The sequence below is a fragment of the Manis javanica genome, chromosome 11 (genome assembly GCF_040802235.1).
Source record: "Manis javanica isolate MJ-LG chromosome 11, MJ_LKY, whole genome shotgun sequence".
NCBI lineage: Eukaryota > Metazoa > Chordata > Mammalia > Pholidota > Manidae > Manis > Manis javanica.
In genome coordinates this window covers 21,084,584-21,110,049 of record NC_133166.1, presented here as the reverse complement: position 1 = coordinate 21,110,049, position 25,466 = coordinate 21,084,584, and the positions used below count along the sequence as shown (strand labels likewise).

The 25,466-nt window shown below is 42.2% G+C and overlaps 1 protein-coding gene across 1 annotated transcript in view; it reads left to right on the top strand.

Annotated features, from left to right (window-relative positions):
• The window catches only part of MRPL48 (mitochondrial ribosomal protein L48), a 60,604-nt gene extending 42,324 nt beyond the window's left edge, over window positions 1-18,280 (top strand). The window contains exons 6-8 of the mRNA XM_017653264.1: window positions 14,890-14,992; window positions 16,890-16,979; window positions 17,980-18,280. Of these exons, the coding sequence (XP_017508753.1) occupies window positions 14,890-14,992; window positions 16,890-16,979; window positions 17,980-18,054 (268 nt within the window). The 3' untranslated portion in view covers window positions 18,055-18,280. The remainder of the gene's footprint in view (window positions 1-14,889; window positions 14,993-16,889; window positions 16,980-17,979) is intronic.
• The last annotated feature ends 7,186 nt before the right edge of the window (window positions 18,281-25,466 follow it).

The window sequence follows — 25,466 nt, the reverse complement described above, 5'->3', positions numbered from 1 at the left end:
GAAGCATAACGAACAAGTTCTTACATGGTGAACGAATTCTTACATAGTGAATAAATTCTTACATGGTGAACAGTACAAGGGCATTCATCACAGAAACTTTCGGTTTTGATCACGCATTATGACCTATAAACAATCAGGTCAAATATGAATATTCGTTTGATTTTTGTACTTGATTTATATGTGGATCCCACATTTCTCCCTTTATTATTATTATTTTTTTTATTTTTAATAAAATGCTGAAGTGGTAGGTAGATGCAAGATAAAGGTAGAAAACATAGTTTAGTGCTGTAAGAGGGCAAATGTAGATGATCAGGTGTGTGCCTATGGACTAAGTATTAATCCAAGCTAGACAAGGGCAGCAAGACATCCACGGATGCAGAAGATTTCTCTGAAAGCAGGGGGGATGAGGTTCTGAGCCTCACCTCTGTTGATCCCCAGTTTCTCACCTGATGGCCCCCCTGCGACTGTGCCTGTCTTAGGTTGTTCCTCCCTTGAGGAATCTTACCCGTCTCTGGCTAACCAGTCATCTTCCGGGGCCATACAGGGAAATGTAAAGTTGGTAAGTGAGAGAGAAGCCATATTGTTTGAAAAGGTTAGCTTTTTACTTCTTTGCAGATTTATGCCCTGTGGCTTCTATGCCCAGCACTTGTCTCGAGGTATCTTTACCACCTGGAGGAATTAGGATACTTGGTAACTTCGATATGAGGCACGAATTCTATTTAAGGGTTGCAATTAGGAAGGAAGAAGAAAAGCTACAGAGGTAGCATATGGAAGAAAACATGGGAGGATTGATTATTTCTTTGATATATCTTCTTGTAGAGTACCTTAAGTATGTATAGGTTTTAAACTACTAACTAATTTGCACACACATATTAACATAATAGGAAAACGGTGACATAAACAAAGCAAATCTATAATTACCATCCATCTCCAGTGAAGCCAAGAAAACCATTTAGGCACCCTAGGCATTTGTGAAAATTTGTCTATGATATGATGGATATTGTCCTACTGTACTTGAACAGTCTGAGAAAAATCAGACAGATTAAAGCAGCCCATTTCTGGGATCTGTTCACATCCCATATGTTCTTTTAACCGTAGATAGTCTATAGTGATAAGATTTTGGAGCGCTACAACTTGCACCCCTCCCAACTCCTGGTTGAGTTCCAACAGTACAGATCCGGTCAAATTCGTTGTCTCACTGTGTGCACATGCCAGCCTAGACATCTCCCTCCTCATTCCAATGGCAAGTCCAGGAAATGGTGGGGTGGACGCAGCCACAACCGTAGCATCACCCGGATCCCTGTGGAGGCTTTTTGATGATCATCCCCTGGCACACGTCCTCCAGAGAGTGCTGATGCCGGAAGCTCCTCCTCATATCGTGTCTTAGTTCATTTTCTTGGTATCCAAGCTAGGCCTTGATCTTCTGCATAGAAACAAACAGACCCTTTGCCCAACTTTGACATGCCCTCTATACCACTGTGCAGAACTCATTGGAGGTCAGCACACAGGGACTGCCTTTTTTTTTTTTTTATTAAGAGAAAGGAATATCAGAAAAGAGTACCTCCATAGCTGATCATCTGACACGCTTTAAGTGATCAACATTAAGGATATTTAAAGCATGCGTTGATCTTTGATTTACCAATAGTTTTATCCTATCAAGGAGTAATCCCCCTTTTCTTTCTTTCTTTCTTTCTTTTTTTTTTTAATCTTTAATCTACACTTACATGAAGAATACTATGTTTACTATGCTCTCCCCTATATCAGGTCCCCCCTAACAACCACATTACGGTTACTGTCCCTCAGCTTAGCAAAATGTTGTAGAGTCAATACTTGTCCTCTCTGTGTTGTGCAGCCCAACCTCCCCTTTCTCCCTCCCCCCATGCATGCTAATCTTAATACCCCCCTTCTTCTTCCCCCCCCTTATCCCTCCCTGCCCACCCATCCTCCCCAGTTCCTTTCCCTTTGGTACCTGTTAGTCCATTTTTGGGTTCTGTAATTCCACTGCTGTTTTGTTCCTTCAGTTTTTCCTTTGTTCTTATACTCCTCAGATGAGTGAAATCATTTGGTATTTCTCTTTCTCCGCTTGGCTTATTTCACTGAGCATAATACTCTTCAGCTCCATCCATGTTGCTGCAAATGGTTGGGTTTTTCCACTTCTTATGGCTGAGTAGTATTCCATTGTGTATATGTACCACATCTTTATCCATTCATCTACCGATGGACATTTAGGTTGCTTCCAATTCTTGGCTATTGTAAATAGTGCTGCGATGAACATGGGGGTGCATCTGTCTTTCTCAAACTTGATTGCTGCGTTCTTAGGGTAAATTCCTAGGAGTGTAATTCCTGGGTCAAATGGTAGGTCTGTTTTGAGCATTTTGATGAACCTCCATACTGCTTTCCACAATGGTTGAACTAATTTACATTCCCACCAGCAGTGTAGGAGGGTTCCCCTTTCTCCACAGCCTCGCCAACATTTGTTGTTGTTTGTCTTTTGGATGGCAGCTATCCTTACCGGTGTGAGGTGATACCTCATTGTAGTTTTAATTTGCATTTCTCTGATAATTAGCGATGTGGAGCATCTTTTCATGTGTCTCTTGGCCATCTGTATTTCTTTTTTAGAGAACTGTCTGTTCAGTTCCTCTGCCCATTTTTTAATTGGGTTATTTGTTTTTTGTTTGTTGAGGCGTGTGAGCTCTTTATATATTCTGGACGTCAAGCCTTTATCAATCTGTCATTTTCAAATATATTCTCCCATACTGTAGGGTTCCTTTTTGTTCTATTGATGGTGTCTTTTGCTGTACAGAAGCTTTTCAGCTTAATGTAGTCCCACTTGCTCATTTTTGCTGTTGTTTTCCTTGCCCGGGGAGATATGTTCAAGAAGAGGTCACTCATGTTTATGTCTAAGAGGTTTTTGCCTATGTTTTTTTCCAAGAGTTTAATGGTTTCATGACTTACATTCAGGTCTTTGATCCATTTTGAGTTTACCTTTGTATATGGGGTTAGACAATGGTCCAGTTTCATTCTCCTACATGTAGCTGTCCAGTTTTGCCAGCACCATCTGTTGAAGAGACTGTCATTTTGCCATTGTATGTCCATGGCTCCTTTATCAAATATTAATTGACCATATATGTTTGGGTTAATTTCTGGAGTTTCTAATCTGTTCCACTGGTCTGTGGCTCTGTTCTTGTGCCAGTACCAAATTGTCTTGATTACTATGGCTTTGTAGTAGAGCTTGAAGTTGGGGAGTGAGATCCCCCCTACTTTATTCTTCTTTTTCAGGATTGCTTTGGCTATTCGGGGTCTTTGGTGTTTCCATATAAATTTTTTAATTATTTGTTCCAATTCATTGAAGAATGTTGCTGGTAATTTGAGAGGGATTGCATCAAATCTGTATATTGCTTTGGGCAGGATGGCCATTTTGACGATATTAATTCTTCCTAGCCATGAGCATGGGATGAGTTTCCATTTATTAGTGTCCCCTTTAATTTCTCTTAAGAGTGACTTGTAGTTTTCAGAGTATAAGTCTTTCACTTCTTTGGTTAGGTTTATTCCTAGGTATTTTATTCTTTTTGATGCAATGGTGAATGGAATTGTTTTCCTGATTTCTCTTTCTATTGATTCATTGTTAGTGTATAGGAAAGCTACAGATTTCTGTGTGTTAATTTTGTATCCTGCAACTTTGCTGTATTCGGATATCAGTTCTAGTAGTTTTGGAGTGGAGTCTTTAGGGTTTTTTATGTACAGTATCATATCATCTGCAAATAGTGACAGTTTAACTTCTTCTTTACCAATCTGGATTCCTTGTATTTCTTTGTTTTGTCTAATTGCCATGGCTAGGACCTCCAGTACTATGTTAAATAACAGTGGGGAGAGTGGGCATCCCTTTCTTGTTCCCGATCTCAGAGGAAATGCTTTCAGCTTCTCGCTGTTCAGTATAATGCTGGCTGTGGGTTTATCATATATGGACTTTATTATGTTGAGGTACTTGCCCTCTATTCCCATTTTGCTGAGAGTTTTTATCATGAATGGATGTTGAATTTTGTCAAATGCTTTTTCAGCATCTATGGAGTTGATCATGTGGTTTTTGTCTTTCTTTTTGTTGATGTGGTGGATGATGTTGATGGATTTTCGAATGTTGTACCATCCTTGCATCCCTGGGATGAACCCCACTTGGTCATGGTGTATGATCCTTTTGATATACTGTTGAATTCTGTTTGCTAATATTTTATTGAGTATTTTTGCATCTACATTCATCAGGGATATTGGTCTGTAATTTTCTTTTTTGGTGGGGTCTTTGCCTGGTTTTGGTATTAGGGTGATGTTGGCTTCATAGAATGAGTTTGGGAGTATTCCCTCTTCTTCTATTTTTTGGAACACATTAAGGAGAATGGGTATTATGTCTTCTCTGTATGTCTGATAAAATTACGAGGTAAATCCGTCCGGCCCCGGGTTTTTGTTCTTGGGTAGTTTTTTGATTACCGTTTCAATTTCTTTGCTCGTAATTGGTTTGTTTAACTTTTGTGTTTCTTCCTTGGTCAGTCTTGGTAGGTTGTATTTTTCTAGAAAGTTGTACATTTCTTCTAGGTTTTTCAGCTTGTTGGGATATAGGTTTTCATAGTAGTCTTTAATAATTCTTTGTATTTCTGTGGAGTCTGTCGTGATTTTTCCATTCTCATTTCTGATTATGTTGATTTGTGTTGATTCTCTTTTTCTCTTAATAAGTTGGGCTAGAGGCTTATCTATTTTGTTTATTTTCTCAGAGAACCAGCTCTTGGTTTCGTTGATTTTTGCTATTGTTTTAATCTTCTCAATTTTGTTTATTTCTTCTCTGATCTTTATTATGTCCCTCCTTCTGCTTACTTTAGGCCTCATTTGTTCTTCTTTGTCCAGTTTCGATAATTGTGATGTTAGACTATTCATTTAGGATTGTTCTTCCTTCTTCAAGTGTGCCTGGATTGCTATATACTTTCCTCTTACGACTGCTTTCCCTGCGTCCCACAGAAGTTGGGGCTTAGTGTTGTTGTTGTCATTTGTTTCTATATATTCCTTGATCTCTATTTTGATTTGTTCATTGATCCATTGATTATTTAGTAGCATGTTGTTAAGCCTCCATGTGTTTGTGAGCCTTTTTGTTTTCTTTGTAGAATTTATTTCTACTTTTATACCTTTGTGGTCTGAAAAATTGGTTGGTAGAATTTCAGTATTTTGGAATTTACTGAGGCTCTTTTTGTGAGCTAGTATGTGGTCTATTCTGGAGAATGTTCCATGTGCACTTGAGAAGAATGTATATCCTGTTCTTTTCGATGTAGAGTTCTATAGATGTCTATTAGGTCCATCTGTTCTAGTGTGTTGTTCAGTGCCTGTGTGTCCTTACTTATTTTCTGCCCGGTGGATCTATCCTTTGGGGTGAGTGGTGTGTTGAAGTCTCCTACAATGAATGCATTGCAGTCTATTTCCCTCTTTATTTCTGTTAGTATTTGCTTCACATATGCTGGTGCTCCTGTATTGGGTGCATATATATTTAGAATGGTTATATCCTCTTGTTGGACTGAGCCCTTTATCATTATGTAGTATCCTTCTTTATCTCTTGTTACTTTCTTTGTTTTGAAGTCTATTTTGTCTGATATTAGTAGTGCAACCCCTGCTTTCTTCTCACTGTTGTTTGCCTGAAATATGTTTTTCCATCCCTTGACTTTTAGTCTATGCTTGTCTTTGGGTTTACGGTGAGTTTCTTGTAAGCAGCATATAGATGGGTCTTGCTTTTATATCCATTCTATTATTCTGTGTCTTTTGATTGGTGCATTAAGTCCATTTACATTTAGGGTGACTATTGAGAGATATGTACTTATTGCCATTGCAGGCTTTAGATTCGTGGTTACCAGAGGTTCAAGGTTAGCTTCTTTAGTATCTTACTGCCTAATTTAGCTCGCTTATTGAGCTGTTATATACACTGGAGATTCTTTTCTTCTCTCCCTTCTTATTCCTCCTCCTCCCTTCTTCATATGTTGTGTGTTTTGTTCTGTGCTCTTTTTAGGAGTGCTCCCATCTAGAGCAGTCCCTGTAGGATGCCGTATAGAGGTGGTTTGTGGGAAGCAAAATCCCTCAGCTTTTGCTTGTCTGGGAATTGTTTAATCCCGCCATCATATTTAAATGATAGTCGTGCTGGATACAGTATCCTTGGTTCAAGGCCCTTCTGTTTCATTGCATTAAGTATATCATGCCATTCTCTTCTGGCCTGTAGGGTTTCTGTCGAGAAGTCTGATGTTAGCCTGATGGGTTTTCCTTTATAGGTGACCTTTTTCTCTCTAGCTGCCTTTAAAACTCTTTCCTTGTCCTTGATCCTTGCCATTTTAATTACTATGTGTCTTGGTGTTGTCCTCCTTGGATGCTTTCTGTTGGGGGTTCTGTGTAATTCCATGGTCTGTTCGATTATTTCCTCCCCCAGTTTGGGGAAGTTTTCAGCAATTATTTCTTCAAAGAGACTTTCTATACGTTTTCCTCTTTCTTCTTCTTCTGGTACCCCTATAATACGAATATTATTCCTTTTGGTTTGGTCACATAATTCTTTTAGTGTTGTTTCATTCCTGGAGATCCTTTTATCTCTCTCTATGTCAGCTTCTATACGTTCCTGTTCTCTGGTTTCTATTCCTTCAATGGCCTCTTGCATCTTATCCATTTTGCTTATAAATCCTTCCAGGGATTGTTTTACTTCTGTGATCTCCTTCCTGACATCTGTGATCTCCCTCTGGACTTCATCCCATTGCTCTTGCATTTTTCTCTGCATCTCTGTCAGCATGTTCATGATTTTTATTTTCAATTCTTTTTCAGGAGGACTGGTTAGCTCTGTCTCCTTCTCAGGTGTTGTCTCTGTGATCTTTATCTACCTGTGGTTTTGCCTTTTCATGGTGATAGAGATAGTTTGCAGAGCTGGTACAAGTGACCGCTGGAAGAGCTTCCCTTCTTGTTGGTTTGTGGCCTTCCTCTCCTGGGAGAATAGTGACCTCTAGTGGCTTATGCTTGTCAGCTGTGCGCTGGCAGGGCTTCTGCTACCTGCCCGTTTGCTATGGAGTTTATCTTCGCTGTTGCTGTGGGCATGGCCTGGCTGGGGCTGCTCCTCCAAAGTGGTGGAGCCCCGTTGGAGGGGGAGTGGCCGGGAGGCTATATATCTCCATAAGGGTCCTCTGTGCTACCTGTTCCCCAGGGGGTTAGAGTGCCCAGAGATCCCCAGATTCCCTGCTTCTGGTCTAAGTGACCTGTCCTGTCCCTTTAAGACTTCCAAAAAGCACTCTCCAAACCAAAGCAACAACAGCAACAATGAGAGAGGGAACAGAAAAAAAAAAAAAAGGAAAAAGGAAAAAAACACGCGTTTTTTTTTTTTTTCCTCAGGCGCCGGTCCCAGGCACCCGCTCACTGGTCCTGCTGCCCTGCCTCCCTAGCACCAGGGTCCCTGTCCCTTCAAGGCTTCCAAGAAGCACCTGCCCACCGGTCCCGCAGGGAAAAACGCACGATATTCTTTGTCTTCAGGCGCCGGTCCCAGGCACCCGCTCACCGGTCCTGCTGCTCTGGCTCCCTAGCACCGGGGTCCCTGTCCCTTTAAGGCTTCCAGAAAGCACTCGCCAAAAAGTGAAAAATAAAGGGAAAAAACGCGCGATTTCTTCCTTCCTCAGGCGCCAGTCTCAGGCACCCACCCTCCGGTCCCGCAGGGAAAAACACGGGATATACTTTGTCCTCAAGCACCGGTCCCAGGCATCTCCTCACCCGGTCCCGCCGCCCTGCCTCCCTAGCACTGGGGTCCCTGTCCCTTTAAGGCTTCCAAAAAGCACTCGCCAAAAAGGGAAAGAAAAAAAAAAAGGGAAAAACGCGCGATTTCCTCCCTCCTCAGGCGCCGGTCTCAGGCACCCACCCACCTGTCCCGCAGGGAAAAACGCGCAATAATCTTTGTCCTCAGGTGCCGGTCCCAGGCACCCGCTCACCGGTCCTGCTACTCTGCCTCCCTAGCACCGGGGTCCCTGTCCCTTTAAGGCTTCCAAAAAGCACTCGCCAAAAAGAGAAAAAAAAAGGGGAAAAACGCGTGATTTCCTCCGTCCTCAGGCGCCGGTCTCAGGCACCGACCCCCAGGTCCCGTAGGGAAAAACGCGCGATAATCTTTGTCCTCAGGCGCTGGTCCCAGGCACCCGCTTACCGGTCCCGCCGCCCTGCCTCCCTAGCAACGGGGTCCCTGTCCCTTTAAGGCTTCCAAAAAGCACTCGCCAAAAAAAAAAACCGCTCCAGTTTCTTTCCACCCGCCGGGAGCCTGGGGGAGGGGCGCTTGGGTCCCGCCGGGCTGTGGCTTGTATCTTACCCCTTTCACAAGGCGCTGGGTTCTTGCAGGTGTGGATGTGGTCTGGATGTTGTCCTGTGTCCTCTGGTCTCCCTTTCACCAGGCGCTGGGTTCTCGCACGTGTTGATGTAGTCAGGCTGTTGTCCTGTGTCCTCTGATCTCCCTTTCACCAGGCGCTGGGTTCTCGCACGTGTCGATGTAGTCAGGCTGTTGTCCTGTGTCTTCTGGTCTCTCTTTTAGGATTAGTTGTATTTGTTGTATTTTCAAAAATATATTTGTTTTTGGGAGGAGATTCCCACTGTCCTACTCACGCCGCCATGTTGGCTCTGCCTCCTCAAGTTATTTTTTTAATATTACGTTGTGTAAGTTCTTTATATATTTTGGATATTAACCCTTTACCAGAAGCATCATCTGCAAATATCTTCTCCCATTCAGTAGGCTTCCTTTTCATTTTTTAAGTTAGGCTTATTGAGATATAATTTACATTCAATAAAATTCACCCTTTTAGTGAATAATTTCTATGAGTTTTAACAAATGCACATAGTAGGGTAAATACCTTCATAATCAATATATAGAACATTTCCATCATCCCAGAAAGTTCCCTCCTGCCTTTGTAATCAATCCTTTCCCCATCCCAGTTCCTGGCAACTACTAATCTATTTTCTGTCTGTATAGTTTTGCCTTTTCCAGGGTGTCATGTGAGTGGAATCATACAGTATTTTTCCTTTTGAGTCTGGCTTCTTTCACTTAGGATAATGTATTTAAGATTCATCCATTTGTTGCCAATATTAAGTAGGCAATTCCTTTTTGTTGCTGATTAGCATTTCTTTGAAGGGATGTGTGTTTGTCCATTCAGCAGCTGAAGGGTGTTTGTGTTTCCAGTTTTTGGCAATTATAAGTAAAGCCACTATAAACGTGTACAAGTTTTTGTGAGAACATAAGTTCTCATTTTTCTAGGAGTGTGATTTCAGGTCAAATGATGTTTATGTTTAATTTTGTAAGAAACTATCAAAGTGTTATTTCAAGTGGCTGTACTATTTTCTTTCTCATCAGGATGAGTTTCAGTTGCTACACATCTCAAGTTTCTTTTTCTAAATTAATTTTTTTAAGTGAGCTGATTTAAAGAAGAATATTTAATCATAGTTTGGGTGGCTTGCCATTGTGGCAAGGTAATACATAGTGTATGTGGATATAGCAAAAAATTATACTTTAGTACTCATTAGATATTAGTGTATTCCCATTTTACAGATGAGGGAACCAAGGTGCAGAAAGGCCAGAAGTCACAGAACCATAGAGTTGCTTGGATTTATTCCAGTTATGCCTGACTCCAGTATTTTAAATTATATAGGATGTATTTTTAAATCTAGCTGCTCTTTTCAGCACTTGACATAACTTTTTCATGTCATTAGTGCTCTGGGCTCTAATGTAATCTATTCATGTGTCAGGTCCCTTTCTCACTAACTAGATGGAGACTGTGTTCTTTATTTCTTCAGAACCTAGCATAAGGCCTGCCTCATGGAGGACATTAAGCCAGTGTTGAAAGAATGACAAGTTCTTGAATATGTATGATTGCCAACCCAGTTGTATACATTTACAAAGTTTAATGAAAGTGCTTTGAATTAATTAATGACAAAACTCTTGATTGAGCCTCTTCTTGCTACGTGTTAAGCATTGTTCTAGACATTCTGCCTGGAGGATACTAAAGTGAATGTCCCTGATTTCAGGGTGTGTATGTGTGTGTGTATATATATATATATATATACACACACACACACACAGAAATAACTATAACATAATGTGCTAGGTCATAAGTGGAAGATTAAGTAAGTGCAAGGAGGCAGAGTAGAATAATAATTTAGAGTAATGTTTCTCAAAGTACCACTCCCTGAAGATACCAGAAGCTTATGCCAAAATGTATGTTAATGCTTTATTTCCTTCATCAAGAAAGTCTTGTTATTGAAAAAAAAAGTTGGCTGAATTAAATAGTGTGTTTAGTGACTGTTGCATGCTTCTTATCTCATCATAGACTGATAAGCAGTTTGCTCACCAGCAGCTTATCTGTGGACCACACTTTGAGTAATAAATGGTTAAAAGTACATACTCTGGATTCAGATTCTAGTTCTACCAGTTATTGTCAATATAACCTTGGGAAATTTTGAACCTTACTTTTCTCATCTATATATAATGAGGATGATAATTTTCTTATTTCTTGAGTTCTGGAAATTAAATAAGGTAGTATATGATATCACTTAGTAGAGAGACTGGCACATTGTGAATACTTATTAAATAATGTTATTGTTATTAATAGGAAAGAGAATTTTTTTAACTGGCAGGGATTTGGGGTGCTTTTCAGAGGCAGTGGTGGCAAAGAGGCATTAAATGTCATCTACATAATGTCCTCATACTTATAGGGACTCAACTTCCTGAAATAGTGTTTTAAATTTTCAGAACTTTTTAAAAAGATGCTGTTTAAAAAACCCAGCTGTGAAAAGTTCTGGCTGCATTTGAGTAAAGGCAGGAAGGCAGGAGCATTTGTTGAGCACCTACTATCACCCAGCCCCTCTGCTGAGAACTTTTTTGTGTGTTAGTTAATTCAGACAAACACCTTGCACATTGTGAATCAAAGCATTGACTCCACAGCCAGACTGCCTGGGTTTTATTCTTGCTCTGCTGCATTTTTAGTGTGTGATATTGGGTAGTTTACTTAACCTCTTTGTATCTTGATTTCCTCATCTGTAAAATGGAGTTAATAAAAATAATAAAAATACCCACCTAAAAAGGCTACAGTGAACATTGAGGGAGTTAATATATTTAAGGTGCTTACAACTGTTGGCTGCTATTATTATCATTATTGTTGATTAATCGAGGCTTATCTACAGTAATACATCTAATAAGTGGCAAGGTCTGGATTTCAATCCACTTTTTTTTTTTCTAAATTCTCAGTTCCTTCTAACTGGTTCTCGTTATAGCTTTCAATGTGATCTTTCTAGAATGAAAGTATGATCATGCCACCCCCATGTTTAAAATCATCATTCCATGGCTTCCCATTCCTTTAGGATCAAAATTAAAATTCTTCACATTGCTTGTTCTATGCTCCATGGCCTGGGCTTGCCTCTCTTACCTTAACACCTACTTCCCTTTCCCTCTGTCTCCCAATCACACTGGCTTTGTTTTTCTGTCTTCCCATCTCAGAACCTTTGCCTATATTCTCTAAAGCTTAGAATACTCTTTTTTCTTTCACCTAACTAACCCCTGATTTTTTCTTAGGTTTCATCTTTAATGTCATTTCTTCAGAGAACCTCATTAAGTTAGGTCCTTATGTTATATAGTTTGAAGTAAAGGTTATATAACTTCTCTTTCATAGCGCTCATTCCTTGCCCTTGTAATTACCTGGTTATTGGCCTTCCTTATTAGACTCTAAAATCTCTAAGGAAAGGACTGTTTCTGTTTTCAGTTTAACCCTAAGACCTTGCCTAACACCTGACACACAGTAGGCCCTGAATAGAATAGGTGATGTCCTTGACTTGGATTGAGTTCCAGTAGGCATGAGCACGATTCCTGGAACAGTAGAGTGAATGATATGCTGCTTTTTGCCACTTTCTTGGCTCTTTGCTCCAAATGGCACAGAGCATAAAGAGATGTTTGTTTTCAGCAACTCACTTCTCTGCATTGATTGAGGTTTCAGACCATTGTTATCGTTAGGCATTCTCATTGCCCGCTTTCCGGAGAGGAAATGATTTTCTTTTCTTTTGGTTTTCAATTCATCATGATCCATTTTTCCTCTGGGAGTTGGGGGTAGGGCCCTGACCTTGAGATGGAATTGGACAGGAGCAGTGTGCTGGCTTTTGTTCTATAAATGGCTTGTGTTGCTTCAGCTGCAGCTCACCCAGGAGAGGAGAGGAGAGGAAGAGGCCTCCCCTGCAAGTCCCTTAATCTGCCTGCTCCCTTGCTGAGCAGCTGCCCAGAGAGGTGAAAATCTAACTCATCTGGGAGCAGCTTCTAAGCCTGCAGCTGATCCAGCCCCTGCACTCTGTGGAGAATAAAAGCGTCCATCACTCAGCAGCACTCTCTGCAAGGCTACCCTTCCCTGTTGTTTTTTTTCCTATAGTCCACTTACATTGTTTGGAATGGAGGTATAATTTATATATAGTACAGTTCACAGGCTCTAAGTTCCCTAGCACCCTAGCAGGCTCCTTTGTGTTCCACCTAAAGGTAGCATTATTTTGTCATATTAGGTTGACTCTTCAAATTGAGTTATTTCATTTCTTCCATTCTGATTTTACTATCTGGTTATCCAAGTAATGTTTACTGCAGAAAATTTGTAAAATATAGAAAAGTGTAGACACTAAAGGAAAACTACCTATACTTTTACTGTGCAAAGGCCTGTTCTACTTTGAAATGACCAGAGTTCCCAGTATTTCTTTGTCAAACTATGTCTGGTTTTTCTGTTCTCCCTGCAGGCCTCTCACGCTTCCTTGTCTTTGTAGATAATTGCTGCACTTTTTGGGAATGCCCTTCAGGCAAACACCTATATGTTCATTCTTTACATCTTCATAAAGCACTGCCTCACCTTTGAAGCCATCCCTGAACCCCTCTTTTTCCCTCTCCTCCCTAAAGTATTTGGTGCATACCTATTATTGTCTCTGTCTTATAATAGTGAAAACATTTGTGTCCTTATCTGTCTCTCTAAAACTCTTAGCTAGCTCCTTTAAAGCGCGGACTGCATTTTGTCCACTGGAGTGCCTTGGACAGAATAGGCTCTCAGTAAATGTTTGCTGAATGAGTGAATGAATGAATGAACAAATCAATGAAATCTTGCTAAAGTAAGTGTTGAATAAATTGCATGCTCAGGGACAGGAATGGACAACTACCACTTCGGTGAGTCAGTCTTATCTGCAGAATGTCAAAATGGAAAAATAGCATTTTAGAGTGCTTTTTACTTACCTGAAGACTTTTACATAGTTATTTTATTGATCTTTTATAATAAGTCTATGAATGTGTCCTTATTATAGGGAAGTTGTTACCAAACCTGAATTAGAATAAGAAATCAGAAATTGTGCTTAAAAATGGGAGAAAATTTATTTAGGGAGGCTATCTTGAAGAGTTTGCAATACCTTAACATTTTTTTAAAAAATTCAGCTATCATTGATATACAATCTTACGAAGGTTTCACATGAGCAACATTGTGGTTTTCACATTCACCCATGTTATCAAGTCCCCGTTCCCACCCCATTAGAGTTACTGTCAATCAGTGTAATAAGATGCTATAGAGTCATTACTTGTCTTCTCCGTGCTGTACTTCCTTCCCTGTGATCTATGTATATTGTGATTGCTAATTATAGTGCCCCTTAATCCCATTCTCCCTCCCTCTCCACCCACCCTCCCCAACCTCTTCCCTTTGGTAACCACTAGTCCCTTCTTGGAGTCTATGAGTCTTCTGCTGTTTCATTCCTTCAGTTTTTGCTTTGCTGTTATACTCCACAAATGAGTGAAATCATTTGGTGCAATACCTAACATTTACTCACTATTTATAAGAGCAAGGGAACTGGCATTTCTAAATACAATATGCCAGGCAAATTACATATGTAATTGCATATAATCATTGCAGTAATCCTATGAACTAGGTGGTGTTATCCTAATTTTATAGCTGAAGAATCTGAGACTCAGAGAGCTGAATTAATTTGTCCAAGGTCAAATAGTTAATAAATGGAAGAGCCAACATTTAAGTCCAGGACTGACTGTCCTGTCTCTAATCTATTTTCCATTATACCAAACTTCCTTTTGTACAGGTCCCTCTGTAGAGGGCCATGCCCCCTGCTATTGATTAATGAAGCTTTGTGAGGCATGAAAATTCAGGAAAGATTCTACTGTAGTTTTTATTTTTCCATTTGTCTTCAATGTTTGACAAACTTTTGATGAACACAACACTAATAACATATTTTTGTGTAGCCATCCGTCCTATCTCATCACCATATCTCATCCTCACAACAGTCTAACAGATATAGGCCTACATTGTAATTCCCTTTATACATGAAGAAACTGAGACCCAGAGGAGAAAGTGACTTGCCTTAGTAAATACTGCTAATGAGTGGCAGGGCCAAAATTTGACCCCCTAGTCCAGTGTTCTTTTCACTGCAGCATATAGATGTGTTAAAACTGGTTATGCTTACTAGCATAGATGCTACAACAGTAGTTCTTAACCTAGGAACATTTAACAATGTCTGAAGATAATTTTGATTGTCACTACTTGGGGGTTTCTATTGGCATCTGGTAGGTAGAGGTTATGGATACATAGGCCAGCTCCTCACAACAAAGAATTATCTGATCTAAATTTTCAATAGTGCTGAGGTTGAAAAATCCTGCTCTAAAACAATTGTGTTTCATGCCTCATTTCTCTGGGAGTTTAGAGACTTCTGGAGGAGAGGATCTGGTTATTTTGCCCTGGCAGCAGATAAGCAGCCCTAGATTCCAGGAGCTGCTGCATGCAGTAGTAGCAATACTCAGGGACTACCCTGATTGAGGTGGTACTGCTCAGGGAGCCTTCCCCACAGAGACTCTTCTTCCCACAGTTATGCGATGCCCACCAAAACAGTGGAAGTGTTGCAGCTACAGGACCAAGGCAGCAAAATGTCCCTGGACTCAGTTCTTTCCACCCATGAGCGAGTGGTTCAGGTAGGCACTACAGGAGAAACTTGAAATGTATTTGCTTCTCCTGGTTCTTTTCTCTGTCTGTTTTTTCTCTTCCTACCATGCCCTTCTCTTCTCTTCCTCTTGCCTGCCTCCTGAATGATGATGTTCTCCAGGGTTCAGTTCTTGATCCCTCCATCTCTCCATATAATACCTTCCCTCTATGCAGTCTCATCCATTCCTCTGACCTCAGTGACCATGCTTGTATACTGATAACCACTATGGATATATCTCCAGTTCTGATCTCTGAGGAGCTTCTAACCTGATATCCAGTTGTTTACTGGACTTCTCCACTGAGCTAGTCCTTAGATGCCCTATACTACATGTATATAAAACTAATCTCAGTGGAACTGATGTTCCTCTTTTTCCATAATCCTCCCTACCTTTGATCCTAATGCCTGACCCATCTTTGCCCTCTGATATCCATTCATTCACCAAGCACTATAGCTTCTATCCTTAAAAATCTTTCAGATCCATCCACTTTGCTTTACCCTTATAGCAGTATGATCATGTGATTTCCCTGCTTTAAACCTGTCAGTGGCTTCCCTTTCGCTCTGGCAGTGACTTTTGCTGTAGAGACAGATGGTGACAACCACTCCACCATGAGGATGCCCAGAGTTATTAAAAATTCATACTTAACATAACCGCCCTTTTAATAACAGCTTTATTGAGAGTTTTATTCATATACAATTTATCCATTTGAAGTTGTACAATCAAATGGTTTTAGTATATTCACAGAGTTATGCAACAATCCATTTTAGAATATTTTCACTACCCAAAAAAGAAACTCTTTACTTGTTAGCAGTCAATCCTCTTTCCCATCCCCCCAGCTTCTGGAGACCATTAATCTATTTCTGCCTCTATGGTTTTACCTCTTCTAGACATTTCATTTAAATGGAATTGTGCAATATGTGGCCTTTTATGTCTGGCTTCTATCACTTAGCATAATGTTTTCAAAGTTCACCTATGTTGTAGCATGTTTTAGTACTTTATTCCTTTTTATTGCCAAATAATATTCCAATGTATGGATATCACCCCTTTTTGATCCACTCAAGAAACATATCAGCAAGGGAATGAGAGAAATGTTAAGGTACTAACACCTTATGATAATTTTAAAAATAGTTAAAGTATTTACAATCTTTGGTTTTCTACATATTATCAGAAATAAATTGAGATGCATCTTATAACAAATCTAACTTGACACTGAGGTCCATAGGATGAAGTTTGAACTCTTTAGATTAAATCCTAAGTGCCTTCGTCATTCTCCTCCTGCTCTTCTGCTTCATACCCCATTCATTCCAGCCACACATGGAAATAGTTTTAATTCCCTAGTACTATGCTATGCCTCCACATTTTACTAAATATTGTTTCCTCTGCCTTGAAAATCCCCCACACTACTGTTGAATTCTGTTTGCTACTGTTTTTCTTCAAGCCTCCACCCAGATATTACCTCTTTGGAAGCTTTCTTTGACCTCTCCTGATTAAGTTAGGTACATGCTGCTTTTATGGGATCCTGCAGCCCCCTGTATGCCCTTCCACCACATATCTAACCCACCTCTGGATTCTCAGCATAGGCTCTGATATTAGATCCTGGTCTATGTGGGTAAAACAGTTGAATCGGAAAGTCATCCTGGACTTGATAACCTTATGACATCTGTTGCTTACAGACTCCTGGTCATAGATATTGGCTGTGACCGTCTCAGCTAGCAGACACCTTCACAGATGGCAAGAGAAATCCTGGGCTCTGAAACCAGCTCTGGGTGTTAATCCTCCATGCAAGCGCCCTGTAGCTATGCTGGAGCTGACACTTGACCCATGCCATGTCTGTGTGACCACCTGGCTTTCAGTGCCCTCTCTTATAGCATCTTCTTTCCTTTTGCAGATCAGTGGTTTGAGTGCCACATTTGCAGAGATTTTCTTGGAAATAATCCAAAGCAATCTTCCTGAAGGAGTAAGGTTGTCAGTGAAGGAGGTAGGTGCTTGTTTGAGAAGAGGCTCCTTGGTGGCCCACCTGTGCTCAAAATATAGGGAAAATCTAGACTACCTGGCTTTAGAAATAACAGAGATGTGGATAATTTAGCCCAGACAATAATCAGGAAGGGAGTGCAGCTGGTTACCAAGTGTGATCATTATTCTGACTCTTCCGATGAATTAGAGATGATGGACCACAGGAGCTGAACTCCATCACAGCATCCTGATTTTAGGGGTGAGCCTGTTACACCCCAAAATTCTCTCCCTTCAGGCAGTTGTGTGGCAGAAAGAACATGATTTAAGATCACATACAGTATAATTAATCACAACACAAAGAGGGAAATGTACTTAGAGTGACATTTCTTGGATCTTCAAGGTTTGACTGTAGCCTGAGTGAATATATTCAATAAAGAATGCCAGCCAGAAGGAAGTCTGGCATGGAAAACTTGGAAAATATTAGGAACTTTAGCTTAAATACTGAGTATTTGGGTCCAGTTGCCAAGGTGGTCCTTCTATGACATAGATACATTGGGTCATTTTAGGGTGGTGTCATCCAGATCTCCTGTTCCGAGTCCACGTTACTAGGCCTCTTGTTACTTGGGTTTCACATAGATCCATATATAGGAGCTGGTCAGACTATCTTGAAATATTCCAGTCCCTTTGTCTGTTATTTCCTATTGTAAGTGGATAATTTGGGCATTCTCTCTGTTTTTGAAAAGTGCTCCTATTGTAATTATAGCATCTTGACATTAGTTCTTTATATGTCTATCTTCTCCCACCAGACTTATAAGTTCAGTGAAGGCAGGGAGGAAGTCCAGTTCAACTTTAAATCCCTGATACCTAATAGAAGTCTGGTACATAGTAGATACTCAGTAAATGTTAGTTGAATCTGCATCATTTTCTACCAACCTGCCTGATGATCCTACTGTGATGCTGTGCCTGTCTGAGTGACTGAACGCTCTGCAGTAATTCCCACTTAACTTTCTTCTTCTTCTCCTCAGCATACTGAAGAAGACTTCAAGGGGAGGTTCAAAGCTCGGCCAGAACTGGAAGAACTGCTGGCCAGGTTGAACTAGCTCATGGCAGACCCCTTCATGCTGTGGCACTGGTGATATTGAGTGCCAAGGGGAATAGCATCCTGGGCGGTCAGAGTTAAGCAGGAGACCCTAACCCTTAGATATCATCACTGCCAGTCCCCACAGCCAGGAATGCCTTCTCTCCTCTGTGGAGCCTTGCCAGTTGTCACCACTTTCCTATGAGCCAACCCTAGGTATCCTCCTAAAAATAAAAATCTGCTGCTGATGGGTGTTTGTATGTGCAGTCTCTCCATCCTGTGGAGTATCTTTAATTAAGGGATTCTGTTTCTCTTTGCCTGATTGTCTTGCCAATGGGTTTCAGCCCCGGGCAAGTGCACTATGGATTCAATGTGACCAAAGAAATGACAGTAGAATGTTCTTGGGGTGAAAGGGTTATACCCAACTTTATTTCTACGGTGGCAGGTCAGTCACTAGAACCCCGTCCACTCAGAGTGAGTCTGCATGCAGTAAGCTGGTCTCTGCCTCTGGGCTCTCTACCTGCACAGCCGTCTCAGTCTGTCCTCAGAGCTGCCACCACTCCAGCCTCTGCTTTGCTCTCCTGCAGCCTTGCAGCCATGCCACTGTGTCACACAGAGCACTGGGCAGGGCTCTCTAATAGAGTCAATACGACGCATTGCCCACACATGTAGTGAGCTAGCCAGCCAGGACCAGATGAGAATCCTGGCCACAAGAACCTTCACTTTATCCACATTCCACCCCTCCAGGATTTTCGCCTCTCAATTTGTGTGCCCTCAATACTCTGCAGTGGTCCCTGTGTGAGAAAGCTGGAGCATTGTAAACAAATTCCATAACAATACAATATACAAATAACAAAAATTAGGATAAATTATAATAACCCTCAAGCCTAAGGAAATCCATTGCCACCAAGTGGTCATCCTGGCTATATTCAAACCAGTTCTACTCAAATGAGTTAACCAAAAGAACCGTGAATGGGCCTTACAATACCCACCTTCTCCAGCTTTTCCAGCAAAATGTCTTGCAAACACAGGCTGATCTTGTTGCTTTATCTCTGCCTTCTGCTTCATCCTCAGCAGCCAGAACTGCTGCTCTGGTCTCAGTTGTTGCCACAGCTCCAGTCATCCAATTTCCCTATGTCTGCTCCTGCCTTTTCAAATCAACCCACATCAGGGTCCTCACAACCATCACAGAGCCCTTTAAATTCTTCCTTCGAGAAGCACACTGTATTTCCTTTTGTGCTTGAGCCTGAGGATAGAAGCAGAGAATGGGATGCTCCACGACCTGAGGGTGCTGCACCTCTCCTGAAAGAACCCACGGTTGCCGAGTCCTGGCTTTCCACCAGCTTTCAACCAGGTGGGGTCTCAACCAAGGAGGGGCTGACACCTCCAGCACCAACAGGGTGTCCACCCCCACCTGTTCGTCAAACCACCGCTCCTCCATTTCTGGGACTGACAGCTCCACTGCATCCTTCACCTGCACCACAGCACCTGGCAGCCTGCATGCTGCTGCTTCTCATGCTGGATTCAGTGTGCCCAAAGAAATGACAGTAGAATGTTGTTAGAGTGAAAGGGTTTATTACCTGGCTTGTTCTCCCAGTGGTAGGTTGAGAACTAGCATCTCTGCCTCTGCCCAGAGCACTGGGCCGAGCTCTCTAGATAATGCAATAATAGCTTATTGCCTATGGGGGTGGAAGCAGTAGCCTAGCAACAGGCCAGTTACATCATCAAGTGGTTTAAGTTCAGTGAGGATCCTGGCCACAGGAACCCCAACTTCCCCACACTCCACCCCTCCATGATTCTTGCCTTAACAACCTACATGCTCTCAATCTTCTGCAATGGCCCCTATGCAAGAAAGCTGGAGCACTATAACCAGATTCCACAACAGCAACAGAGGATAACAACTTCGAGATAATAACAAATTAAGATACAACAAGATTTTGATGCAAGTAACAAAAATTATAATAATCCTCAAGCCCGAGGAGGTTCCCAATCCACAAAGACCTTAGGGGCAATAAGACACATGTTTTAATGACACCAACATAGGCAAATCTTGTCCATCAGGTAGGATGCATGCAAGAGAGTGGTGTTGTGATAGGACTATAGCAGTAAGGAGGTCCTGTCCAGGTCTAATATACCATACTTTTACTCCTCTCCCCAAGGGGGTTACTGAAGGGTCTACATATAGTGCTACTGGAGGTGCATGCACTGGCCATAATAATAAAACAAAACTCCCCAGTAAGATGCTCCTACCTTCTGGCCATTCAGGATATACTACTGTGAACTTTGGTGGCCACTCTGCTATAATTCCAGGACTACACAGGAGGCCAGCTTCCAGGCCTTGTCCCCAAGGTGCCAGGAGAGCCAGCCATCACTGGTCCATGTGTCAAAAGGTCCAAGGCCACGTTCACTCAATGGAGTCTCCAGGGTTCAGTGCAGTTGGTGCTGGCAGCAAGGTATTATTCTGGTGGCCAAACTTCGGCTTCAACGATTCTTTGTATTTTCAGTTGTATGGGGCAGCAGCAATATGTGTTAACCCTACGGGGCTCAGGGCTCCCTTTAGGGGTGTCTCGTTCAAACGCTGTAGCACTGTCCATAAGCAGACTGACCATCCCCACAGACTATTGGTATCTGACTTCAGTCCGGATTTTAGCAAACCATTGTGCCTCTCTAGCATGCCTGCTCTGGTAGGGTTGTATGGCACATGAAACTTCCATTTGATTCCCAACTGTTGCACCCATTCTTGCAGTGCATATCCAGTAAAATGGGTGCCCTGATCACTCTCAATTACCTTCACCTCAATGCTTCACAACTGGCGTTCTCATGCCACCTCCTCCTGTGCTTCCCTCAGGAGTACCTTTTTCCTCTATTGCCTTTTACTCCTTCAGATCACCTGGCAGCGCTGCTGTCTCATTCTTCCTTCACTGGACCTCATAGCTCACGTTCTCGCTCTGCGTCTTGTGGTTTTTGCAGGGGTCCGTCCTTTTCCTTAATGCCCTTTACCTCTTCAACAGCACCTCACTGCCGGCGTTCTTGTACTGCCTCCTCTTGCATCAACGCCATTCCATTCTTCAGTGAATCCACAGTAGTTCTCAGCTTGTGTTCTCTTGCTGCCATTTATTGTATCTCTTTCAGGAGCATATTCTTCTCATCTTTAAATTTTTTAATACTGTGAGAAGCAGCCAATCCACAGTCCCCACTGTCTCATGTGCACTCTGTTTCTCAAAAGACCTACTTACTACAGGGCTACCCCTACTGCCTCAGGTATCACCTCCACTTGCCTTCAGTCCTGGGGTGGGGCCCAGTCCTCTAGGAGGCAAGGCACCTCAGACCACATACCCATTGGGGGACAATCCACTATCTCCCCATTCATAGGGGCAGCCTGCTGAAGCAGCCCTCCCATATGGACAGCCTGTCTTTTTCCTTGGTCAGCAATGAATCCCAACTATGCCGATTGTCTTGCCAGTGGGTTTCAGCCCCAGGCAAGTTCACTATGGATTCAATGTGACCACAGAAATGATAGTAAAACTTTTTTGGGGTGAAAGGGTTTATTACCCGGCTTGTTCTCCTGGCAGTAAGTCAAACACTAGAGTTACGTCTGTATCCAACACACTGCAGGTCTGTAATCCTCCGTAGTCTCTGCCTCTGCACAGAGCACTGGGCCGAGCTCTATATAGTGCCTCAATCAATAATAGCTTATTGCCTATGGGTGTGGAAGCAGTAGCCTAGCAGCAGTCCAGTGATATCATCAAGTGGTTTAGATTCAGTGAGGATCCTGGCCATAGGAACCCCAACTTTCCCCACAGTGGAAGGTATAGAGGGGGTGATTTTTGGCTTTGTATGTGAAAAAAGCCTCCAGATATAATCAGGATCTGTCCCTTAGTAAAAAAAGAGAAAAAGAAAAAAGAAATTGCTTTGTAGGTATAGTGAGCAACTTGTCATAAATATCCAGGTAGATGTTACATAACTGCCATGTAGAGTTGCTTGAATGAGTTCAAACAATGAAGATTGATCTTGGTCAGGGATCAGAAAACTGCTACCTGTGAGACAAATCCTACTGACTGCCTATTTCTTTTTTTTTCTTAAAGTAATTTATTGATAAAATTCACTTACCATAAAATTAACCACTTTAAGGAAAACAGCTCAATGGTATTTAATACATTTACAGTGTTGTGCAGTCACCTCTATTTAGTTCCAAACCCCATTGCCTGTTTTTATAAACGAAGATTTATTGGAGCAGAGCTATGCTATTCCTTCACATACTGCCTATGGCTGCTTTCACATGACAATGGCAGAGTTGAGTATTTGTGACAGAGACTGCAAAGCTAAAACATATGTGGCCCTTACAAAAGGTTTGACAAGCCCTGATCTAAGGCATTGATTCTCAAACTTAAGCTTGCATTTTAAGGATCACCTGGAAGGCTTTTTTTAATTTAAAATATTTATTCATCTCCTACTTTTTTTATTAAGGTATCATTGATATATACTCTTATGAAAGTTTCACATGAAAAACAAGGTGGTTATTACATTCACCCATATTATTGAGTTCCTCCCCATACCCCATTGAAGTCCCTGTCCATCAGTGTGGTAAGATGCCACAGAGTCACTACTTGTCTTCTCTGTGCTACACTGTCTTCCCCATGATCCCCCCCCAACACACACCATGTGTGCCAATCATAATACCCCACAATCCCCTTCTCCCTCCCTTCCCACCCACCCTTCTCCACCCCTCCCCTTTGGTAACTGCTAGTCCCTTTGTGGAGTCTGAGTGTGGTGCTGTTTTGGTCCTTCAGTTTTGCATCATTGTTATAGTCCACAAATGAGGGAAATCATTTGGTATTTGTCTTTATGTGCCTGACTTATTTCACTGAGCATAATACCCTCTAGCTCCATCCCTGTTGTTGCAAATGGTAGGATTTGTTCTTTCTTATGGCTGAATAGTATTCCATTGTGTATATGTACCACATCTTCTTTATCCATTCATCTACTGATGGACACTTAGGTTGCTTCCATATCTTGGCTATTGTAAATAGTGCTGCGATAAATATAGGGGTGCATGTGTCTTTTTGAATCTGAGAACTTGTATTGTTTGGGTAAATTCCAAGGAGTGGAATTCTTGGGTCAAATGGTATTTCTATTTTTAGTTTTTTGAGGAACCTCCATACTGCTTTCCACAATGGTTGAACTAGTTTACATTCCCACCAGCAGTGTAGGAGGGTTCCCCTTTCTCTGCATTCTTGCCAGCATTTTAAGGCTTTTAAAAACAAATTGCTAGATGCCACCCCCACATTTCCTTATTTAGTAGATCTTGAGAGCCTAAAATTTTCATTTCTTACAGGTTCCAGGTGATGTGATGCTGCTGGTTGAGGGTTACCACTAGTATAAGTGACCTCTAATGACCTCTAGTGTCTTTCCTACTCTGAGCATTGGTGTGTTACTTTTGAACATAATGGCTATAATTTATTGAGCTAGACTCTGTGCTAGGTACTACATTGGCTCTAATTTTCAGTCTTTTAGGGTGTGTATATGAGTGTGCATACAGGTGGATATCTGTGTGAAAATGTATGTGTGAGTGCATGTATCTGAGTGTGTATGACTGTATCTCATTCATATTTATTGAGCCCTTATTATGCTGTATAGTTTATACAGATTATTCTTGAGGTTGGTGGTATTATCCTAGCTTTACACATGGAGAAACTGAGGTTTGCAGAGATAAAGTGATTTCTTAAGGTCACACAGCTAGTAAGTGGCAGACCTCTCCCCCTTGTTCCCCAGTGCTTCTCTGGGATACCCTTATAGGTCGTAGGAGCTCAGAGCATTCTTTGCATTGCATGTATGTCTCTGAAACTCATCAGTTTCAGTCCTGAAGTTATTTTGGTTTCTTTGCCATGGTCTCCAAGGGCAACAAGAGGAAACTCAGATTTCCTCCCAAGGTATATAATGGAGGGCTCTCCAGATAGCAGGTGCTGTCAGTTAAAATGTTTCTCTGAATGCAAATTGAAGGCTCAGCAGGCCAGGACTTGCAAGTGAACCCCACTGGGAGTGTGGGCAGAATTTTGTAGGTGAGTACTGATATTTTAGTTGTAGAATTGCTGGTTGCTGAAATCTCCTTTAGTGAAAATAGAAAAACAAAAGCTATTAGATGAATGTAAAGTTGGGGGATGTATAGTGACATGACGAAAAAATATCAATAAACACATGTATACAAACACACACATCACTCCGTATCACATGGACCGTGTCACATGGACCCCATTTAGGAACTTGGTAAACAACAGTGTTTTCCAGTGTTTTGCCAATGGGCTTCAGCCCCGGGCAAGTTCACTATGGATTCAGTGTGACCAAGGAAATCAACAACAAAACATCCTTGGGGTGAAAGGGTTATACCCAACTTATTTCCAGGTGGCAGGTCAGTCACTAAAATCCCGTTCACTCAGAGCAAGTCTGCATGCAGCAAGCTGGTCTCTGCCTCCCGGCCCCTCTGTCTGCACAGCCATCTTCTGGGCCCCTCTGTCCCCACAGCAGTCCTCCGGGCCTCTCTGCACAGTCGTCCCGCACAGCCATCCTCTAGGCCTCTATCCTTGGCGCTGCTACCACTCCAGCCTCTGCTCTGCTCTCCAGCAGCCCTGCAACTGTGTTGTTTGTGCCCAGAGCACTGGGAGGAGCTCTTTTTATAGTCAACAGCCATGTATTGCCCACAGGTATGCAGTGAGCTAGTCAACCATGGCCAGGTGAGAATCCTGGCCACAGGAACTCTTTTTATCCACACTCCACCCCTCCAGGATTCTCTCCTCTCAATCTATGTGCCCTCAGTCCTCTGCAATGGTCCCTTTGCAAGGAAGCTCGAACATTGTTCTCCAGCGTCTCCAACAAAAAGTCTTGCAGACACACAGGCCAGACTCGTGGCTCTGTCTCTGACCTCTGCCTCTTTGGTCTTAATGGCTGGAACTGCTGCTCTGGTTTCAGTTGTTGCCATAGCTCCAGTAAGATCCTACTTGGCTTCCCATCTAATTTCCTTGCATCTACTCCTGCCCATATCAAATCAACCCACATCTGGGTCCTCATGACCCTCATGGGGCCCCTCAAATTCCTTCTGTGAGTAACAGGTCTTACTTCTTTCTGGGTTCTCGTTGCTTCGGCTACTGTACGTGTCACCTTGCATTTTGTAATCGCTGCTCTCCTGCACTGTCAGGGAAGACAGCTTTCCCATCTCTGATCCCGACAGAACAATTCCATCCACCCCTAAGTCCCACAGCCACCGGCTCAGCCTGAGTGTAGGGGCAGACCATAGAGTGCTCCATGAGCTGGGGAGGGGGCTGCTCCTCTCCTTGGGGGACTTTCAGCTGCTGGGTCTGTATTTTCTTTACAACCACTGGGCGTGCTTTCAATACAGGAGGGGCCAGTGCCTCCAGCACCACCCCTCCATCCTTCCCCAGC